At 29.3% G+C, this 22,310-nt stretch overlaps 1 protein-coding gene across 6 annotated transcripts in view; it reads right to left on the bottom strand.

Moving 5' to 3' along the window:
• Positions 1-2,099: 2,099 nt before the first annotated feature.
• Positions 2,100-22,310, bottom strand: part of LOC113377260 (transcription factor RFX3-like) — a 29,579-nt gene continuing 9,368 nt past the window's right edge. Inside the window, exons 1-15 of one of the 6 annotated variants that reach the window (XM_026617510.1) lie at positions 20,020-20,343; positions 14,994-15,108; positions 14,318-14,447; positions 13,990-14,071; positions 12,636-12,900; positions 12,390-12,500; positions 11,537-11,790; positions 11,255-11,461; positions 8,572-8,718; positions 8,242-8,399; positions 7,961-8,172; positions 7,571-7,779; positions 5,020-5,179; positions 3,179-3,265; positions 2,103-2,432 (exon numbers count right to left, since the gene is read on the bottom strand). In XM_026617510.1, the coding sequence (XP_026473295.1) occupies positions 3,185-3,265; positions 5,020-5,179; positions 7,571-7,779; positions 7,961-8,172; positions 8,242-8,399; positions 8,572-8,718; positions 11,255-11,461; positions 11,537-11,790; positions 12,390-12,500; positions 12,636-12,900; positions 13,990-14,071; positions 14,318-14,447; positions 14,994-15,108; positions 20,020-20,048 (2,160 nt within the window). In that variant the 5' untranslated portion in view covers positions 20,049-20,343 and the 3' untranslated portion in view covers positions 2,103-2,432; positions 3,179-3,184. Of the gene's footprint in view, positions 2,433-3,087; positions 3,266-5,019; positions 5,180-7,570; positions 7,780-7,960; positions 8,173-8,241; positions 8,400-8,571; positions 8,719-11,254; positions 11,462-11,536; positions 11,791-12,389; positions 12,501-12,635; positions 12,901-13,989; positions 14,072-14,317; positions 14,448-14,993; positions 15,109-20,019; positions 20,344-22,310 lie in introns of those variants that run through there. The other 5 variants (XM_026617514.1, XM_026617509.1, XM_026617511.1 and 2 more) reach the window with 5 other exon arrangements.

Raw genomic sequence — 22,310 nt, 5'->3', positions numbered from 1 at the left:
ACACTAACAACACCAGAAATGATCCAAAAAGTATAGACAAAAATCGATCGAAAAATTCGTGTCGCAGTGGTAAAAAAATGCAACATATCGCAAAAACATATCGCAAGCTGAACATATCGCAAAAACAGATGCAACACATATTGAAAATGAGCTTGGACTAAAGCCATTACAGTTCCAAAAAGTGCAAGAGCTCATCGATGCACAAAAAAAAGTTAGGCGGGAAGGAGCCAAGGGGTTGCTTCGCTTGTACGAAAGTGGCTAGTTACCGAATTTGGTTTTCTCAGATGGAAAGTCATCCCAAATCGAGCAGTTTGTGAACAAACAAAATGATAGGGTTTAATTGCCAAAAAGGTCAGCTAAAAATTTACACCTTCGATTGGCCACCAGAACTCAAGCGCCGCCGACAGTAACGGTGTGAACCACCGTAACGGCCAATGGTGACATTCCGCTCTTATCATCGACCGTGGGATAAAAATAATCGCCGAAATTATCAGGAAAATGTCTTAAAGGCAGTATTAAAGTCCTGGGTAGACAAAAATTTCGGCCGCAGACCATGAACAATCCAACAGGTCTCATCACCATCAAACTCAGCACGCATCTACCGAAAATGGCTTAAAAAAGAGGTTTTTCGCTTCATTTCCATCGCACAATAGCCACCAAAATCTCTGGATCTAAATTCGTTGGACTTTTGTGCCTTGGACATTTTGGAGAGTAAGGTTCGCACTAAAAAATACCAAAGTGTCGATCATGCCAAGAAGGCGCCTCGCCGGGAATGGGCCAAAATACCCCAGAGCCACTTTCGTGCAGCGTGTTATGGTTTTTCTGCCATTTGAAGGCCATAACTCGTGCCAAAGGTGGCCAATTAGAACAAATCTCAACTGATTCTAAAATTTGATGTCATTTCCGACATTTTTGCTTTTAAACAATGAAATTTAAAATGAAAGTGACAAAGTTATAGCGCTTTACTTTGTTGCATTACATATCAGCCACCCTGTAATTGTTTATTGTACCAAAATTACGTGCAGAAATGTCAATAAAAAAACAAAGTTACTTTCCGAACAACACTATATATATATATATATATATATATATATATATATATATATAATTTTCAAATGCAACTACATATTAAATCAGTACAAAAAAGAGTACTATTTTCTCAGATCATAAAATTATTTTTAGTTAAGATGTTTTTTAAATTGCTAATAGCACAACACAAATGTTATTAAATGCAATCAAATCTTTGATACAGATTATTATTATATTTGTAATCATACTTAAAAGAAATATAAAGACATTAAAGTAACTTTTTATAATCAATCAGCAACTATGACCATCTTTAATGAAGATATTATGCTAAAACCTATTAATCCTATTTATGGACAAGCTTGCTCTCTCTTATTGCAGTACGGTATTTTTTTAAATTGTGATGGTAAAAAAGGATTTAATCTAGGCTTGCAACGAATAGTATATTCCGCAAAATGCCGAATACTGAATAATCGGCATGCTCGAAGAACCGAATACCGAATATTCGGTAACTATTCGGCAGGTTTTTGGCGTCTAAGCTCGTTTGTATTAATGCAATTACTATCAGTAATTGTTATATTACTAACGCGCTACATGTTTATTCAAGTTTTATGCCTAGACTTGCAACCACCATTCGGCTACTTTTTGTTATTTAGAATATTTGGCACCATTTATACTATTCGGCCGAACACCGAATACTTGAATACCACATGTGATAGGAAAATAAATGATAAAATCATGAAAAAAAGCGATTCTTTACATGAATGTTAATGTATTTCCAATTATTTCTCTCATAAACATTTAATATTTTATAAACTCACTAACGTCTAAATATTTAGACATTAGTTAATCTGTACACACTAGAATGTAACCAAAAATTGTCAAAAATAATTAGTTTAAATGTTCTAGTTATTAATAGCTTGGTTTATCACAGTGTAATAATCTAGTGTATTTTTGTATAATTAATTTTCTTTTTTCCACTGAATGACGGTCTCGATGAAGACCGAAACGTATGGATAAATAAAGTATTTCAAAACTACTTTAGTTTTTTTTTACTTGGTGTTACTCCCCAATTCTAAATAACTCATGAAAATATATATCAACACCAAACTCACATATAATATACAATAACAAAATCATTTCTTCAAATCATCATATGAACTAAACACCCAGATCCATCGCGAGCTCATCTACATCACATAAAAGATGAAACACCAACAATGCTGTCGTTGAGCGGCGGCGGCGCCTTTGATTTTAACGATACGGTATTCGGCGGAACATGCCGAATATTCGGTGCAAGCCTATTTTGATATTACTCGATGTATTTCAAAAATCATCAGTCCATCCTTTCATTCCATTTCCCTCTCACCATAAAAGTAAGCGAGGGGCAAGATACCAAGTTTATCCTGAAACAGGAACTGAGTCATGGAATATTTGTGTTCTAAACTGACAAAATAAAAATTAAAACAGTATGTATAAAGACAATACCAAATTATTGATCTGGGATCTATTGAAAAATTTGTACACAGTTAATTGACAGTAAGAAAAAAACCTTAGCAAATATTAGAGTCGGTTTAATTATATGTAAGCATTAAGCATGCCATGTTTTGACAAAAAAACATTATGTTCTCCCTTCAGCAAATTGTGCTTAAACACTATACTTACAACTCAAAAAGTTTCATCAATATCCCAGATGACAAATTGATATTTTCTTTGTAAAAAAATAAATAATCTGAAATAGTTATTTTTATTATTAATACACTATTAAAAACATATCAAAAGATGATATCTATAATAAAGAGAAATTTGAATTTATCTAACCCTTCCAGATCATTTGTAAAATGTACCTACTATAACTAAGTTATATAAATTAAATTATATTAAAATTATTAATATTTGTCAGAAAATCTTACAATAAAATAAATAGATGTACACAAAATCACTAAATCATACCTCAACAACAATAACATTTACTTTAATACAATTTAACAATCAACAGACATCATACTACTAATAAAAATTAGCATTTTTCCAACTGACTGTTGTAGTATAAAACCGTTTCGTGAGAATCCTACTTAGTGGTGCATGAAAAAGCTGTATTATATAATTAACAGTCATACAAAAATATAATTGAAAGTTATACATAACAAACCCTTGGTTAGAACAATTTCATTCTCTTTTCTTCTGCTGGAGTCTCAACATTGCAATCGTTCGGTGTACTGGAAGTGGATTGAGCTTTCTGAAAGTGATCAATCAAAACATTACTTTGTATGCAATAATTAATATCTAAATTTCAATACTATATTTGCACACAATTATGGTCAGATTCTGTATTATTTTTTTTATTCACGTTATTAATTAAAGTTTTAAAAATAAAGACTAATTAATGTAATATAATAACAAAAAAAATTAAATAAACAGTAGAAACGTTTTAATTTTAGCAGTTGATAAAGTGGAGAATATCGAAAAATTGGCATGTGACTATACTCCTGATTTTAGCCTTTCAAATAATCCGATAAAAAAAGGATTACTGATCTACAATCATTTAATCTAGTTGAAATTTGTTTCCACAAAATAGCAACTGCCTAGAAAAAAATTTTTAGAGCTTTTTTATATTCTATTTTTATTTAAATATAGTAAAAATCGGAATTTGGGGATAGCATAGTTCATACTGATGTGAAGTCTATGAAGAAAACTCTAAAAATTTTCCAGTATATCGGGCCAGTAGAAGTTGTGAAATCGTAAGTATCATATCGTAAAACAAAGTTTCGAGAAAAACGGGTTTAAAATTTGGCGGAGACATTAAACTGAAGAGGATTATCGTGGTCAAACAGCTGTGTCTCCAAAAATAATTTAACTTTTGAAAAATTCTCTTATGTATTCTTGAATAGTTAAAATTAAAAAAAATAAAAATAGAATATGAAAATCAATTTCTTAAAACTTCTAGACTAGACTTTACTATATGGCTTTGTAATAAAGAAATGTGCTTGTTATTTAGTTTTGCACTTACTTCAACCATATTATGGGCACTAAACTAAAAGTTTTATGAACGCATATTTCATATTAAAAACGTTCATTATGTAAGCCAAAAATCATCCAAGTGTCACAGTAATTGTAGAAAAACTAAGCTTTATTTTAGGTAATTTTAAACAAAATATTTCGATTTCCATTAAAGGTGTTATGTACAATAGTGCCTCGCACAATGAGCGCTGCGCACGAGGAACATTATCAATAGCCAAAGTTATATTCAAAAAGTGAACCATAAAATTTTTTACTCGCTTTGAAAACAAACTATTTGGAGATAGAGCTCACACTTAAAGCATGCTCACAGCCCGATGTTATTGAGAAAACTAAATCTGGATGATCAAAAGCTAAAGAAAAGAAACGACAGTCAGTCGATTTCTAATTCCGCCATAATGTACTTTTTGATTAAATCGAAAAAAGCTAAAAAATTCATAAATGTTTACATTTTGAACATGGCTCATGTAAAGATCAGCAATTTGTACAATGACAAGCTAGATTTAGCGAGTGTTAAACTTAGATCTATTGACAATTTCTTCAGAAGAAGAATTCAGGAGCTAGGAGAATGGAGCTGAACCCCTCTTTTGAATATAACTGACAATTAACTTACTAGATAAATTAGTTGTTTTTAATTTAAATTTAAATGCCTTGATTATACATGCATAATAAATTTTATTTTCTATAACCATAATTCATACTACAGAATAAATTTTGTTGTCATGTATTACTATGGAAAAACGCGTTAAGCACAGTGAACTTTTCGCATTTTGAGCTTTCCCCAGAAACGACTTAAACACATTATACAAGGCACCACTGTAGTTCATAAAAAATTATATACATGAAAGTAAATGAATTACGTATTAGTAAAACTGAATTAAAATTATCTCACACCATTAATTCGGCCATGCGGAGATGATGAAAAATTGCATGCATATAACTAAACATAAATTTTAAATCTAGTTTCTCTCACACCATTATTTCAGCCATTACTGCTATAGCCGATGTGCCTCTAAAACGAGCTATTTCATGTTCCACTAGATAAAACATGTATTCATCATAAAGTAATCGAATCAGATGAAAAGATCCAAAGCTGGCCGCTGATCTTAATGTCAAATCTCGTATAATCATGGAACTGAAAAATTCATAAATAGGTTAAAAATATATATTTGTTTACATTCCAAGTAAACAGTAAAGGAATTTTCTTCTACAAACTCTTCACACTACATCGTTCAGCAAGGCACTACTTTTGGAGTTGTTAATTGATAGGTAACATGCTAAGGTAATTAAGATAGTTAACATGCCAAAGATATATATATATATATATATATATATTAAAACAAATGTGTTGAGATGGGCAATAGCGCCAAGTAAAAACAAAAACTAAAGCAATTAGGAAATCAGCTTTAGTAATCCATACGTTTCAGTTTTCATTAATAATGTCATTCAGTGCAAAACAGAAAAGTTTTTTTTTATAATTAATTTAGAAAAAGAAAATGGATGTAAACATATTGGGCTTAAAGATAGGTACTTACAGGAAAAAAAAAACAATTTAACAACTACAATACACTAATTAACACAATTGTAACACCAATCTATCAATGGTTCAAACATTTAAAACTAATTATAAATTTGAGTTAAAAAACTAGATTTGTGTACATAGTTGTTGTAGGACTGAGCGCTGAATGAATTGTGTTTGCAATGATTTTTATAAAAATGTGCAAACTGGTAAAAACATATGGTTTGGGAAAGTAATAAAAAAGGGACACGCTTCATTCAGTTATAATTTAATCCAATCCACACCCAGAAACAGAATTTTATACCTCCAAAGCCGCCGCAAAATTTCAACTGAAAATCAAAACCGCAAAGAAAAAACTATAACTTTACCCTTTATAAACAATCTTTCTTTACTATGCATAGAAAAAACTCTTTATTAAACATAATATTAGAGTAATTCTGGGTCTTTACCTTAGACAACGCTCTTTCAACCTTATTTACAAAATTAAAATCTCAATTTGATTAAAAAATTGTAAGTAATTTAGTGTACAAATTAAATTATCTCAACTGCGAAGATTTTTCCTTAGGCGAAACCAGCCAAAATCTACACAAAAGAATTCAATTATTAAAAAACTTTTCATTTTTCCACTGAATGGTGGTCTCAATGAAGACAAACGTATGGATTAATAAAGCTGATTTCCTAATTGCTTTAGTTTTTTTTTTTTACTTGGTGCTATTGCCCGACTCAACACATTTTTTTTTTAACATATGTTAACACCAAATTTGTATACTCCAAAATACACACACACACACCAAATTTACACACTCCATAAACAAACATATGTTAAATATGAACACAACACTCAGATTTTTACACACACTTTATTTAATTACAGTAGTTTCGAGACCACGGTATGCCTCATCTTCAGTGCAATTTCCAAACAGTTAAAATTGAAATTTCGTTTTCTTTTTTCATTGGACAATGTATTTATATTTGTGTGTTTTTTTCCTGGTTTGAATTCGTTAAATTGCTGAAGTATGACATACAGACAGTGTCGAAAAGTACAAAGTTAAATTAGAAATAAATAAATTATTAAGAAAAAATGGTTCACAGAAAGCAAAATTAAATTTTTATGCACTGTGATGAAACTCGTACTTTACAAATGAAAGTAATATTTTAATAGAGGCATAAATAGAGAAAAAAAGGCAAACAATATTTTTGCAATACTTTTTTTTACAAGTTATTTATATCATTTTATCATTTACATATTCATTGAAAAAAAAATCCTTTTTTTTAATTCTAGATCAGAATACGTCTTAAAAGTAACAACAGTTTACTAATTGAAACACATAAAGACAATATAATTAGATAAATTTAAGATATAAAGATATACTAGTAGTGTAACTGATATGTAAATTTAAATTGCACATAAAAATTACATTAAACTTTAAATCGGAAGAAATAGTATTTACAAATACATAATCAAGAAAATTCTAGAAACGATGTTCAATACACAAAAATTATCAAAATAATTTGAATTAGATATAATTCATTGAATAATAAATAAGTTAGATGACTACTATATACATCATGCAAAATACATTGAGCTAAATATAACAATAATATATGCAAAAAAGATTAATGTTCTTATGGGATATTTAAAATCATTCATTTGTTGCTTTTCTAATCTTATATGCAATTAAATGATCAGTCAAATTGAATCATGTATACCTATAAAAAGCAAATAATTTAATAAAATTATATACTTTTTAATTTAATAATATTATATAAAAACTGACTATGAAAAAAAATCCTTACTTCACAGACTTTTGAGGCGACCAACAATGAATGACATTATATATAAACAAGAACTGTTGTTTACTAAAATAAAGATTAACTTAATAGATTGCCTCATATTCAGAAAGTGAAATCATGCTTAACTATACAAATTTATGTAGAAATGGTATCTATTTTACACACCACATGCAATAAAAATTATGCGAAAAAGTAATTAAAAGTAACATTTACCTATAGAAGGACCATTTAAGCAGAAACTGCCTCGCAGCCTCAGTGTAGGTAGGTTTGTCTTCATAGTCTTTCAAGGCGTTTTTCATGACGGTTTTCAGCCAACTGGCCCATTGTTCTAAGCTATTTTGCTGCTGTAGAGTGAATTTGAAATCGTCTTCCAAATTTCGAACAATCATTGGATCACACTGGCAAACATATGCCGCTTGTTCCTTAAAAGAAATATTTGTTAACACCGAATAATTTGCATAGGTTCAAAACCATTAAATAAAAGCATTATAAAGAATTTGCATATTTATGATAAGAAGCCAAATTTTTTTGAACACAGACATAAACAAGTTCACATATCTATATGGATACATACATATACATATGTAATATACTATCACATACTTGCACATTATTAAAATCCACTCTATTTAAATCAGATAACATTTGTGATATCTGTGAGCTATTTTGCAAAACAGCACGAGCAGCCTGCGCTAAATGGTTCAATGAGGTATATCGTCGTAACATCTGTGCAAATGCAGACACTGCAGTTAGTTTACTTGATACTAAAGAATTAGGCAATCCTGACATTGCCAATGCTAACCAGTTTTCTAGACCTGCAAGCATAATGTATATAAATAATTAACAGGAACAAAAATATAATTTGAAAAATGCCATAAACAAACCCTTTGCAAAATTTCGAATAGATTGTGTTAAAGCACTTGGGATGGGCCTCAGAACATCGGGCAGAAGAACTTCTACGACATTTTGATAAAACACAAAATCAACTTCTAATATAAAAACCTGGATAGGCTGAACGGTGCAGAGTTTGTACAGCTTCGACCTATAAACAATAAAAATTATCATATTACATTATTTCATTATTATATTTGGAGTAACACATATTTGATTCCAAATCAAAACATGTGAGAGCAAATTGCATATCATAATGTAAAAACTAACTAGATAAATATACATAATCTAAAACAATTTGAGAAAAAAAAATTAACACTTACTTGCTGAGATACTTTTCATCCTCGCATTCGTCTCCATTATTGTTATTACTTGCTCTCCAAAATTCACGCCATAATGTTTCTATTGTGTTAAACTCTAAGTTCAATATTGCATCTAAAAACGCCTCACAATGCTCTCTATAAATATCTCTGAAAAAGAAAATGTAATATTTTCACGTATAAGTATATGTAAAAACACATGTACATACTGAACATTAAATTCTTTGAAATAATATTTTTATTAAATTTAGTACATCGTTATTTTTTACATTGTTATTTGTAGTTTTATCCACAAGAAGAATGAATTTGGGACTCGAAACGTATGGAAGCCTATTAAATATTTTTAGAAACAGTATTTTTTTGTTTATCAGGTATAACAGATGCGTCTATCAGATAAGACTAATTATTAATAAAGATCTATTTATTAGCCCTCATATGCTTGAGAGTTGACCTACTCAGCAGCTCAGCTACACTCTAGATGAGCTTTGTATAAACTTTCTTATTGAGAAAGCACCAATAAAAAATTCAGGAGATTTAAATGTAAGAAATGGGATATGCTCAGCTAGTAAATACATCTTAGTACTTAAGAAGATATAGGGCATGTATTAAAGCAAATGGAAAACAATTTGAACATTTATTATAATAAAAAAATCCTATTTTTCTATGTGATTTTTATTCCAATGAACCTAAACTAAACTAGGACAAAATTAATTACTATTTCTCTATTATAATAGAAAATATGCCCACTATCCATCTCTTAACAAATTAAAGTAAAATTAGGGATCTACTGAGAGCTTAAGGAGAACAAAAGGGACCATTTTTAGGTTTTTATTTTTCTACTCAAATTTCTAAACAATGTGAGAAAATTTCCTTTTCAAAGTTTTTTCACGATAGTTATATGCATACTAGTGTGGGTCGATTTGTATGGAACAAAAAAAGTCGCTTAGGCACATATGATTTTTGTATGAAAGTACCAAAAATGATATTTTTTTCCAATTTTTGTATGACAAACTTTAACCCTTAACTTTGGTTCAATGCATAGGACATCATAATTCATTTTAGAGAAGCGGTCAGGGAACTTTTTTAATCACTACCCCAAAACATTTTTATTTAAGTTGACATCACCACCATGGTAAAGAGAGATACGGACAACTACATAGTTATACTGATTAAAAATACATAATCCATACCACTAAAATTTTTATTTTTTTAATTTGGGGAAATTTACCCTGGCTCCTTGATCACTGTTTAAGGGGGTCGTTCTTTTTTTGTTACAAAAAATGCAAGGTATTTGTTTTTGTTTTTCTCGAAATGTATAGACATCCGGTTTTTTTAAACAAAAATTACAAAATCATAGAATATTAAGAAATTTTATTTATTTTTTTTGTCGCCGTCATTTGTTAACCAGGGGGCGCCAAAGTGGGCATTGCAAAATCGATCTCTTTTGCGGTGCCACAGATAAATCCGTTGCGCATCGCCTGAAACAAAAAAAAAACGAAACTACGTTGAAGAAGAAGTTTGAATCCAGTCCCCCTACCAAAATAAAGGAAAAAAAGTAAGAAGGAAAAAAATGGCAGCTATTTTAAAAAAAAAGTGTCAAAAAGAGCCTTTTTTTGGGACGAGAAGCTTCGCAAATTTTTTTTGCGTAATGTTATCAAGTTGTTTGAGGTAGGGGGACTAGGTAATGCAGTGCTGAACAAATTAGAAAAAAATGCAAGTTGATCCGACTTGTAGTTTTTTTTTTAATTTGTGGCACCGCATTGAGAAGAGTCAATTTGATAAAAACGTATTTAAAGTTTTTAATATAATGTACTAAATACACCATTTAATTTAATGTACTAATACGCCATGGTGTTCAATGGTGCTGACACATTAAAAAGGTCATGTGCATGACATATTATAATGAAAAAGAGAGCAGCTGGCATACAATAGCTCGCGGAGCGATGAAAAAAACGATTTCAGAGGATCATATATATATAGAGATATATATATATATCTATAACTTCGTCAAAAAAATAGATATTGAGATGATTTTTTTTTAAATAATTCTAAGGTTTTTAGCTTTCATAATATCAAAAAATCTCAATATCAAAAAAAAAAAAAATAATAAAAAAAGAACAACCCCTTTAAGACGTATGATTTCCTCAGCAAAGTATCTTATTTTTATCAATGGAATCCGAAAATCATGGACCTAAGCGACTTTTAAATCGACCCGCCCTAATGCATACATAAATATATATATATATATATAAAGGTAAAATTTTTTTCATAATAACTTTGATGTTGAAATATGTAATTCAAAACCTTCATCTTTATTCTTTCCACACATTTCATCATATATCCTATGTCATCTCCAGTGGACTACAAATTGAATAGAAATACAAATAACTACACAATAAAACAATGAACCAACTAAAACAATTGAAACTAATGTGTATAAAATGTAACATTGTGAGAATACGATTTTTTTTTTTTTGTTCTTTTTGTCTCCTCACAATGTTACATTTTTCATATTCATACTAGTTTCAATGACTTTAATCTGTTTATATTGTATTTATTTGTACTCTGCTTCCTTCAAATCATGTATCTATATATCCTAAGAAAATTAAATCATGAGAATGTCCAAAGTTGTAATAAACAATACCAGATTCACTTAAAACTAAAAACAAACACTTTTGATTCTTACTTGAATGTGTCCACATCTTCGAAAGAACAATCTTCAGGAAGATGTGAATCCTCATTGAACAATATTTCAGGAAATACTGGAACAGCATTATTTCCATCACCAAGATACTGCGTAGTTCCATCACTAACATTAGATTTAAAGTTTGATTTTACCTTATGCGATTTGGCATTATTATTTGAATATGATGGGGCAGAATTTGAAGGAGGTCTGATGAGAAGAGACATTTATTAGCACAACATGCAATATGTGTTAAAACAAAACATTCTTTACATGCACACATACTTTTCATCTACTTGAGTAAGGTCCGAACCAGGCTTGATTCGTATTCCATAATAATGGTACTTGGAGTTTCCTCTCGTACCCAAACGCCTAGTACGCAAACCTAAAAAAACTGACCGTATCAGTTTTCCAAAAGAAGCTGCATTTACTGGATCCAATTTGTGCTCAGAACAGTGGCGCAAGTAATGTGAATATAAGGTTGATCGAGGTAAGCTAACACCTTCCGCTGTCTCATAATTATTCATCAACCATGTTACCTAGCAGAAATGATGAAATTTAAATAAGGAATTCTATCATTCTACAATCCTGATTAAATGCGCTAACTTTTGATAAAACTTGGCAACACAAGTTTAGTACATGTTTTTTTAAAAAAGCTTATCTCAAAGTCAACCGATTTTAAACATTTTAAATTCATAGTTCAACAAAAAGTCGTAATTTTTAAAAACTTGGGGCAATTGTGTCATGATTTTTGACTGTTGTTCTAGAAATTTTATTTACGATTACAGAACCAAAGTTTAAATAAACTAAACTAATAAAAACTATGAAAAATGATCACAATTTTGCAAAGCTCCTAGGTTACTTTTAAAAACACAATTTCAAAACATTGTGATATAAAAAAAAATATTTTTTAAAACAGTTGAGCACACTTGAGCCTCTTTTCGGGTACTTGAAAATATAAACTTCTTTGGGAAATTAAAAATAAAGGTCATTTATTCATTAAAAATAAAACTCTTTAATATTATTAAAACAAACTCTACTAATCTGTAAATTTTATGTCACCCTGTGTGCTAATTATATTATTTTTGAATAATATTTAATTTGTTTCCCTTATAATATAATAAATGAATGAACTTACAGTAATAGGTGAAACACGTGTTGATGAACCTGTATTACTATCACCATTGGTATTTGGCAATTGTTGGCTGCTCCCTACACTTGGTGAGTCTATGTAATTATGACTGCTTTCCTAAACAATTTCACATAAATACCATAAATGTTTGTTATTATTAACACAAAATACAAAACAAATTGAATTCTAGTCAATCACTTTTTTTATAAAAATCAAAAACTTTTTCTGTCTGAAAATTAAAACAATTATTACCGCGCTTCCTGATGATATAGTATGATTCGATGGAGAGTCAGATTCTGTGCTGGTCGGCTGTTGTACGATCATAGCTTCGTCTTCACTGGACAAATGAGCAGATAAAATGTATGGATCGGAAGTAATCGTAGCATTTACAGAAGTAGCACCCGCTCCCACAAAAGCCGAACCAGAAGCAGTATAGTAGTGCGGCTGCGCTGATTGAGAAACCTGAGAACTGCTGCCTGCAGAAGCGTACTCGCTCACGGCATAAACTGGATATACCCTGGTGAATTTAAAAAACCGTAGGCTGATGGAAAATATTTAACTAAATGTAGATAGTAGTGTAGATATGCAATCACTGCCACTGAACTAAAAAGTTTAGGTCTTAGGACAAACTGCATCAAATATTGTTAATATCAAAGTAGGATTTAGTACTTTTTTAACTTCTCGCAGGGTAGTTATACCAATGGGCCAATTATCGAAATAAATTTTTTTGCATATCTTAACGTTTTGAAGGTTTGTGAACATTTTGGCAACAGAAAAAATGGATGTGTGTGTTTTATGTGTCCGCATTTTTTCGTTCACGTTTTCGGGCGCACGGATCAACCGATTTGAATGGTTCAAATCGGTTGAAAAAACATTCGATTCCTATTGATAGGGAGATGTGCTGATTAGTTTTTGTCAAAGGCAGGTCCAGCCGTTACAGAGATACGGAGCAAAAAGTGCAGAAAATACGGAGCAAAAAGTGCAGAAGAGAACGGAATATCCAATTTGACACTAGAATGAGTTTTTAACACTAGAAAGACGGACGCAGTCATTTTGACTGTTTTTCATTTTCAATCACAAAAATAACTATGTATTTGAAGTCTCAGCATCGTGAAATATTTTGACTCTTTATATAACATATAAATGCATAGAGAACTAAGCATCCGATTTGAATGTTTCAAAATTTTTTTGTTTGTTTTGGCAAAATAATTGCTTTTGAAAAAAAAAAATTTATTTCAAATTTTTTTTCAACTTTTTTTTTTTGTATACCGAAAATAATTCAGATTTTAATTTTAATTCTGGCTAAAGTTCTGAAGCTCACTTATGTACTTTAAATAATTTTAACTTTGTAATTCAGTTTATATTGTTCTAATAAATATTAGACATGGTTATAGTATTTACAATAATCTATTTCAAACCATTTAATATTCCTCGAACATTTCGTTATGGTACGGAAAGTTCCAACTATCTGCCTTAAGGCACGATGCCATACACAACTAGTCGTTTTTTATGTTTAGGCTAAATTTTGCTTTGAATGATTTTTAATCCATAATCAAATAATGTGGAGATTATTAACTACATCTATTCACTACCAAAAGCTACTCACATTTGCGATGGGGCCTGCCCTGTGTATATATCCGTTTCAACATATTGCACAAATGTAGAATGAGGCACATCGTCACCAGCAACTGAAATTATTAATGCTTGATAGAAACGTATGCTCAATGTAATAATGATATGGGTAAATTTATTAAAAATTGCAGTAAAAAATCTAGAATTTTCACCTTTAGTGTCTTATGATCAAAATTACATCAATGGGGAACTCTTAAAATATGACACAAAAATTATAGAATTCCATTCGAATCATGTTGTATAATAGAAGTGGCACAAAATGCTTGCAATGACACAAAAAATAATTCTAACAAATTTATTACCAGTTACAGTGATGAAGTGCGGATTAGTCGAAACCAAAGCCGATGAAGAGAGATCTGCGGTGACCACTGCTACTTCAGCAGCAACTTCAGTTGGCGTATCGCTAGAGCTGTCCGACTCCATCGCAGTTAACTGAAAATATACAATTATTCGCAGTTGATATAATTGAGTTGTTAATTATTCATATTCAAAAATGTCTTGTTCAGTAACTATCTTCAAACAGGTTACTAAGGCAAGCCCCTAAATTTAATTAATACAATTATTTCTGCATTATTATAACTTAATACAATTATTCAAGATTTTCGAATGGTCTGCGATATGGACAAGATATCACATTTTCAAAACAAATTTAAAAAATGCAAATAAAATGAGTTATGTAGAGAAAATAAACTTCTGGGTCTCTCTTATTATTACTAAAGATTAAGTTGGTATATCCCAATTATAAAACCAATTTGTTTTGAAGGATAACTTTTAAAAGTTTTTTGTTTGAGTTGTTTTACATCAGCAATTCACAATAGCATATTCAAAGTAAATGTACCAATTTACAAGCCATAGTAGTAGTTTAATAAAAAAAAAAACACTAGAAGCATAGTAAAATAGAAGAAATTGAATAGATAAAATAAGTTAAAAAGAAAAATTAGATAAGAAATAATTGAAGAATTGAAGTAAAAAGTATACCTGTGGCACAATAGTCTCTACAGGATGCTTCGCATCTGCACTCCCAGGAGATAGTGCGTTTTCCTCTCCGTTGTACATGCTAATGTTACACACTTCTGAGCTGACCGTCGGTAAGCTATGGAGAGTTCAAAAAATTATCGTATGTAGCCACGCGCCATGAAATTGTACCCCTATGCGTGCAAAGCCAAGCAATATAAGTATGCACGCATATCTAAATATATACATAGTATATACATCGTTCTTGATGCGATTCCTCGCATGGTATATCATTTTACGCCAGTCCCTGCACTTCGAGACATATTTTCGCATATTTTTCAACGCTTAATACGATTCGTCACCACGTTTAATACGCCAATGCAAAAAACACTGACACTCAAAAATTGATATAAGTATTAAAACTGCGATGAAAAGTTACAAACAGTAGATCAAACAGAGTTAGCTGATGAGCTTCACTTACTAATCTATAAGTACCATTTTCAATAAAAAAAACTAGTGAGGTGTATGGCATCGTGCCTTAAGGCAAATTGCTGGAACTTCCCGTACCGTAAAGAAATGTTCGAGGAATACTGAATGTTTTCAAATAGATTATTATAAATATTGTAACATTGTCTAATATTTATAAGAATTATATAAACTGAATTGCAAAGTTGAAATTATTTGTTTAAAGTAGATTAGAACTATAGTCAGATTTAAAAATAAAATCTGAATTATTTTTGATATACAAAAAAAAATTTTTTTTGAAAAAAAAAAAATTAAAAAAAAAGTTGAAACAAAAAATTTTTTTTTGTCCAAAATCAATTATTTTGTTAAAACAAGCAGAAAGTTTTTTAAATCACTTAAATCGGACGCCTAGTTCTCTCAAAAACTGTCATTTTTTGCACATTTAGCTCCTTATCTTGGAAATGGCTGGGCCTGCCTTTGCCAAAAACTAATAAACACTTCTCCCAATCATTACTAATTGAATATTTTTTAGATCATTCAAATCGGATGCTCCATTCTCTCAAAAACTCGATTTCTATTTTCTGCACTCTTTGCTCTTTATCTCCGTAACTGCTTGACCTGCCTTTGCCAAAAACTAATCAACACATCTCCCTATCAATAGGAATCAAATGTTTTTTGAACCATTTAAATCGGTTGATCCGTGCGCCCGAAAACGTGAGCGAAAAATTGCATCCATCCATACATACACACACACCCATCCATTTTTTCTGAAGTTTGCCAAAATGTTCAGAAACCTTCAAAAAACGAGAAATGTAAAAATTTTCAATTTCGATTTTCGGCCCATTACAATAACTTATCCTATGGGAAGTTTAAAAGAAATTGAAAAAAAATTGGAAAGTGTGCAGAAAAAAGCAAAATGTAGAATAGTTTGATAGAATAGAAAAGGTTTTAGTCAAATTGCTTCATCAAGCACAAATTTTAAAATTGCTAATAAATGGCTCCAAAATATGCCAGAAAACGCGTGAAATTGATGAAGATATACAGAACGTTAGTTTTGCAACGGTATTGTACATCATAAAATCAAATCTCTTAAAATGGAAGATAGTAACACTTCCCAAATTGTTGCAAAATTACGAACAACGAGGCATTTTTAACGCTTTATTTTATTGATTGGTGGTAGGATAAATCTAATGTTTTCACGAGATAAACTTATTGTTATAGCGGTGAAGAATGTAAATACGGACCCTGACTATTCTATTACTATTCTCGTCTGTGCCAATTTCTTGGGTCAGAAAATTTACGTTTTCGGTGCAAAATTTTGATTATGTTGAAAATCTTGTAATTGCAAATGCATCAAAATCTGAAACCAAAATGAGTTATTTTGACAAATAGCGCGAGCAGAAAAATACAACCAATTAAAAAATGAGGCACAAGACACGGAAATAAGGCAAAAAAAGTTGAAGTAGAATTTGAACTATAAAAGCCGGAAGTAAGATGGTTAAATGAAGTGCAGTGTTCTTACGCCATGGACCTGTCTTCAACCAGAGCACCAATAATATATACATACACATACAAATACATATTATAAAATTTTGTGATATAAGTGGAACGAATATTAAATGTTAAATATAAACAATACAACTCTCAGATTTTTAACACAGACTTTATTTGGTAGTTACAGACGTTCGAGACCATGGTATGCCTCATCTTAACTGTTTTGATATTACACTAAAAATGAGGCAAACCATGGTGTCGAAACGTGTGTAATTACCAAATAAAGTGTGTGATTTTTAAATCTGAGTGTTGTATTGTTCATATTTAACATTTAATGAGTGAGTTCTAGAAGGCGATACATCAAACAAAGAAAAGGCAAAGATTTATAAAATAATCTTTAATTCCAAATGTTTCGACATTCAATTGAATGTAATCATCAGTGGATCTAAAAACAGTATAAAAACTAATATAAGTTCGGTGTTGCTGTTCTGTTAATTTTTCTCTTACATTTACAGTTTCTATACCAATCCACATATTTTATAATTACCTAGTAATATTAATTTTTATACTGTTTTTAGATTCACTGAGTTTGATATATAATATTATGAAGGGTAAGTATAATTTATATGTTAGTTACTGTGTTAAAAGTTTTATAAGGCCCAAGTTTGAAGATGTCTCAAAAAAACTAGAGCTTATTATTTGGATATGAAAATTTAGTTTTCGACAATGCTACAAGATACTAAAGGTAAATAACTGTTTAAATTTCTAATGGCTTTTGAGGTTTATATTTTATTATTCTAATAATTTCTTTTTAGAATTGGATTCTAAGTCTCGGTTTGAATCCTAAATTGCCTCGAATAACATATGTGATTAATATGAAAGAATATCGAGAGGCTTTTAACAGCAAAACAAGGATTAAATGAAAGGTATATTGCATAGTTCTTGTTAACTAATTACTATTATAAATTCTGTTTTAACCTTTCTTATTTGTTTTTAATGTAGAATAGTACATTCTGAATGGGCTACAATAGAATTAAGACAAATTGTGAATATTGAGAATGAAGATGTTGAAAGTATATTGATAAAAAAAATACCAAAGCTTAATAATGCTCAACCATAATTCTAATAGTTGTATTGTTTGTTTGCAAAAAAATATAATTGTATTTGAAAATTGTCATCCTAATTTGGAAATATGTAATAAAGTTTCAGTATAATTGTGTGTCGAGATAGCTTGGTTAACTTTAATAGTTGGAACAAAACTAGATATTTTTATTTCTATCTTTTATTATTAATTAATATCATTTAAAAATAGTTTTATATTCAATTTGTGTTTCATTTGAAAATATAAAATTAATAATTGTATTGAATATAAATTTTACATTTTTGTTATTGTTTTCGAAAAATATTTGTTACTATTTATTATAACATATTTAATATTGTTATTTTTAACATTTAAAGTTTACTATGTTATTTCTTTCGTTTAATAGGTTACTATTTTGTTTTTCATTGTGTAAATAACAAAAAATAAATGTAATTGATATAAATTTTATGTATGTTTATTATATTGTTTTTTTATTACTGTCTTGTTATGAAGTTTGTTATTGCTTTATAAAACTTGTTGCTGTTCTATATAGTATAAAATATTTGTTGCTATTTTCTTTATTATAATGTTGTTATTGTTTTTATAAAATACTAGTTACTGTTCTGTTTAGTATAAAATATTTGTCGCTATTTGTTTGTTATAAAATATTTATAACTATTTTGTTTAATTCAAAATATTTGTTGCTTTTTGTTTGTTATAATATATTTGTTACTGTTTTGTTTAGTTTTTGTATAGTTATATGTATATATGTATATATATATATATATATATATATATATATATATATATATGATATGTATATATGTGTATGTGTATGTATATATATGATATGTATATATGAACACGTGTACGTTGAGTACATATATGGATATGTATTTGTGCATGTATGTATTCATGTGAATGTGTAGGCATATATGTACATATATATATATATATATATATATATATATATATATATATATATATATACTTTCTTTCTTTCTTTTTTCTTTTTCATCTATTTGATATCTAGTTTCTATAATCTTTCTATCTTTTATATTCTATTTGTTGTTAAGTGTTGCTGTTCTGTTAATTTTTCTCTTACATTTACAGTTTCTATACCAATCCACACATTTTATAATTACCTAGTTATATTAATTTTTATACTGTTTTTAGATCCACTGATGATGACATGAAATTGAATGTTGAAACGTTTGGAATTAAAGATTATTTTATAAATCTTTGCCTTTTCTTTGTTTGATGTATCACCCTCAAGAACTCACTCATATATTTCAACATCAAAATTAACTAATAAATCATATATAGATATATATTATTATATAGTTCATATTTTATATTAATTTTATTCCATTTAATACAATCATGTACATACATGCCTTAAATAAATAAGTTCAAGTATGTTTAAAATAAATATTTTAAAATTCGTAAGAGAATAAATAAAAAACATTGTGAGAAAAATCCTGCGTCCGTCAATGAATACATTAATCAATTATAGTACATTTAATCATAAAAAATTACTTTATTTGAGTAGTTATTGGTACAGAACGCTTGGTGTTAATACTCACAATATGATTATATATGAGTTTGCTTAAATAAAAATGAGGGGTTTGTTAACAAGTTATTTAAGCACGTTACATTAATAGAGGCAACTGATCAATTTTCAATTCAAGGCTTAAAAAATTATTCTATAAAATAAACAAAAACAATCCTAAAAATTGTGATTTTGAAGACAGTCCAACCCTGATTGTGAACCATACGAAGTTACATGTCCGTCTTTGTCAATGCGAAACACTTCTTCAAAGAAAACAAATATCATTGTAAATTTCGAATCGAAAAGTAAACAGTATTAAATTACAAATATCACCTCACATAAATGCAACATCCTGCGATTGTAGAACGTCAAAACAAAATATTATCAGATGCTATATGTTTCTATTCTGCTGCATTCCAAGATGATTAAATAACATCGAATATCAATTTCTTACTTACGATAAAGGTTTTTCCTCTAAGCTATGCATTGAAAACGATATACAACAGATATCTTTATCGCAATTATTCTTCGGCCATATTTGCACAATGAAAATCTTATGTCAAGATAGAACTATCACGAAACGTTATACGTGTAATCAAACCCATAAAATTATCACATATAATTAAAACAAAATTGCCTACAGAGTTTAATGAAAGGGTCCCAAAGCAACATTAACAAGTCGGGCTAACTTTTAGTACTCTGTTGATAATAACTTTTCGTTGCTATGGCGCTTTGTCGCCTTGACTACGCGCATAAACAACCCGGCAATAGATGTGACGGCATATGCTGTTTCGAATCGAATTTGTGAATCATAGGTAGGTAAACATGTTGCGAATATCGCATTCGCCATAGATAAGTAAACATTCGCAATGGAATATCAATTCAGGCTCCATCTGTGAAACATACTCTATATTACAGTAGAACAAAATAGTGAGGCAGACAATGAGCCTCATAATAAATGAATAAATATAAGCATAATACGTCAACACAGTAAATGAAGAGATAAACAAAATAGACAAAATTATAAAACAAAAATAAGCAGTCACCCCAGCGTCTTGCAAACGAACTGTACAATACCACATATAATCACAGATTAAAAAGACAATCATTACTCGAATTAACAGAATATGTAAACCTAGTTTATGTAGGAATTATTTATATGTATATGTAATTATAGTCATATATTATTTATGCATGTTTAGACTTACAATAGGTTTTAGTATCTATATTTATAAATATTTTGCCATAATTGTTATCATAACTAAAAGGTTTACCACTGGGTATCCTTTTAGCATCCATTTTTACTACCAAAAATCTAATTACTGAATGTCTCTTAAAGACAGATTGTAATTTATATGAAAATAATATATATATATATATATATATATATATATATATAAGCATAATGGTGAGACGTATTGTATTTAAATGTAAACAATTAATGTGCATGTTGTAACGCATCAGATTACAATGAATGCATGATATTACCTAATTTCATATTTATAAAAATTAAAGTAATATATTACTTTATTATAATAAAATGCTGCAGTTATATATAATATCATATTTACTTTTGAAATCAGTATCTTTATTGAAATATTCATATTATTATAATTTTATAAAATAATATTTATGTTATGAGTATATTTAAGTGAAACTTTTATGTAAATTTAATTGTTTTTAATTTTTTTACAAATTTAGTTTTACTTTAAATATTTCAAACAAATTGTATTATAGTTTAAATTTTATTTTGTTTGAAAATTTTGATATCGTTTGCAAATTTCGAAAAATTTCTTAAAAACTATTCATTCCTTCCTTAAAAACGATTCATTTTATCGCACCGCCCGCACCGCACTTGTTTATCTATGGCACAAAGCAGAATGTTCTTTGTATTTGAATTTTTGCCTACGAAAAATTGTTTTCACATATACACACACCTACAAGTTATTAAAAGAAATTTTGAAAGTACCAAAGTATGTTCCAAATTGGTTAATGCACAAAGACACAGGCACTAGCACAGTTAAGGATGAAATAATCGCTTACTCACACAAATATAGAAATCGCCTAGCAGATCACCCGAACTTGCTCGCCAGAAAACTTCAGAACAACTCTACCAGGGCCCGATTAAAAAGAAAATTTCTTCTGCAATAATCAACAATAGGTAAGACCTTCGACAAATCACTGGCAATGGTCAGATGATTTGTATTTTGCCCACGCCTTCAGTTTCATGTCAAATATTTTACTTGTTATCCGTTTCAGGACAGTTGGTAAAAAAATTTAAAATAATATATATATATATATATATATATATATATATATATACAATACACACACCTGTATCGCTGGTATCTATATGTAAGTAGTTTTTATCTATGCATAAGTATACAGTCATTTCAAAGTAATTATTTATCTATGGCCAAAATGTCCAGAGAAGCACTCTGGACATACTCTTTTTTTATCTATGCAGAGAAGTTTGGAACGTAAAAGTTTATGCTAAAAATTGCATTTTTGTATTTAACTTTTCTACGATAAAATTAAAAATTTACGGAGTATTTCTTTATGTAAAAAATCGCTTGGCGGCCAGGAGAGCTTTCATTTTTGTAAAGGCACCCTTTTGCACGTATTTGGTAATTACCAGGACTAAACTCACGCACCATTAATACAAATCTTCTGTGAGTATTAAAATTGTTTCATTGCTTTTAATTGCAATTTTTTATTGATAATTGATATCTTTCTTTTTCTCGTTGCT

The sequence above is a fragment of the Ctenocephalides felis genome, unplaced genomic scaffold (assembly GCF_003426905.1).
Source record: "Ctenocephalides felis isolate EL2017-DRISC unplaced genomic scaffold, ASM342690v1 CF-g0.4_SCAFFOLD_01886, whole genome shotgun sequence".
Classification (NCBI taxonomy): domain Eukaryota; kingdom Metazoa; phylum Arthropoda; class Insecta; order Siphonaptera; family Pulicidae; genus Ctenocephalides; species Ctenocephalides felis.
The sequence above is the reverse complement of the archived record's forward strand: the minus strand, read 5'-3'. Positions and strand labels throughout refer to the sequence as shown.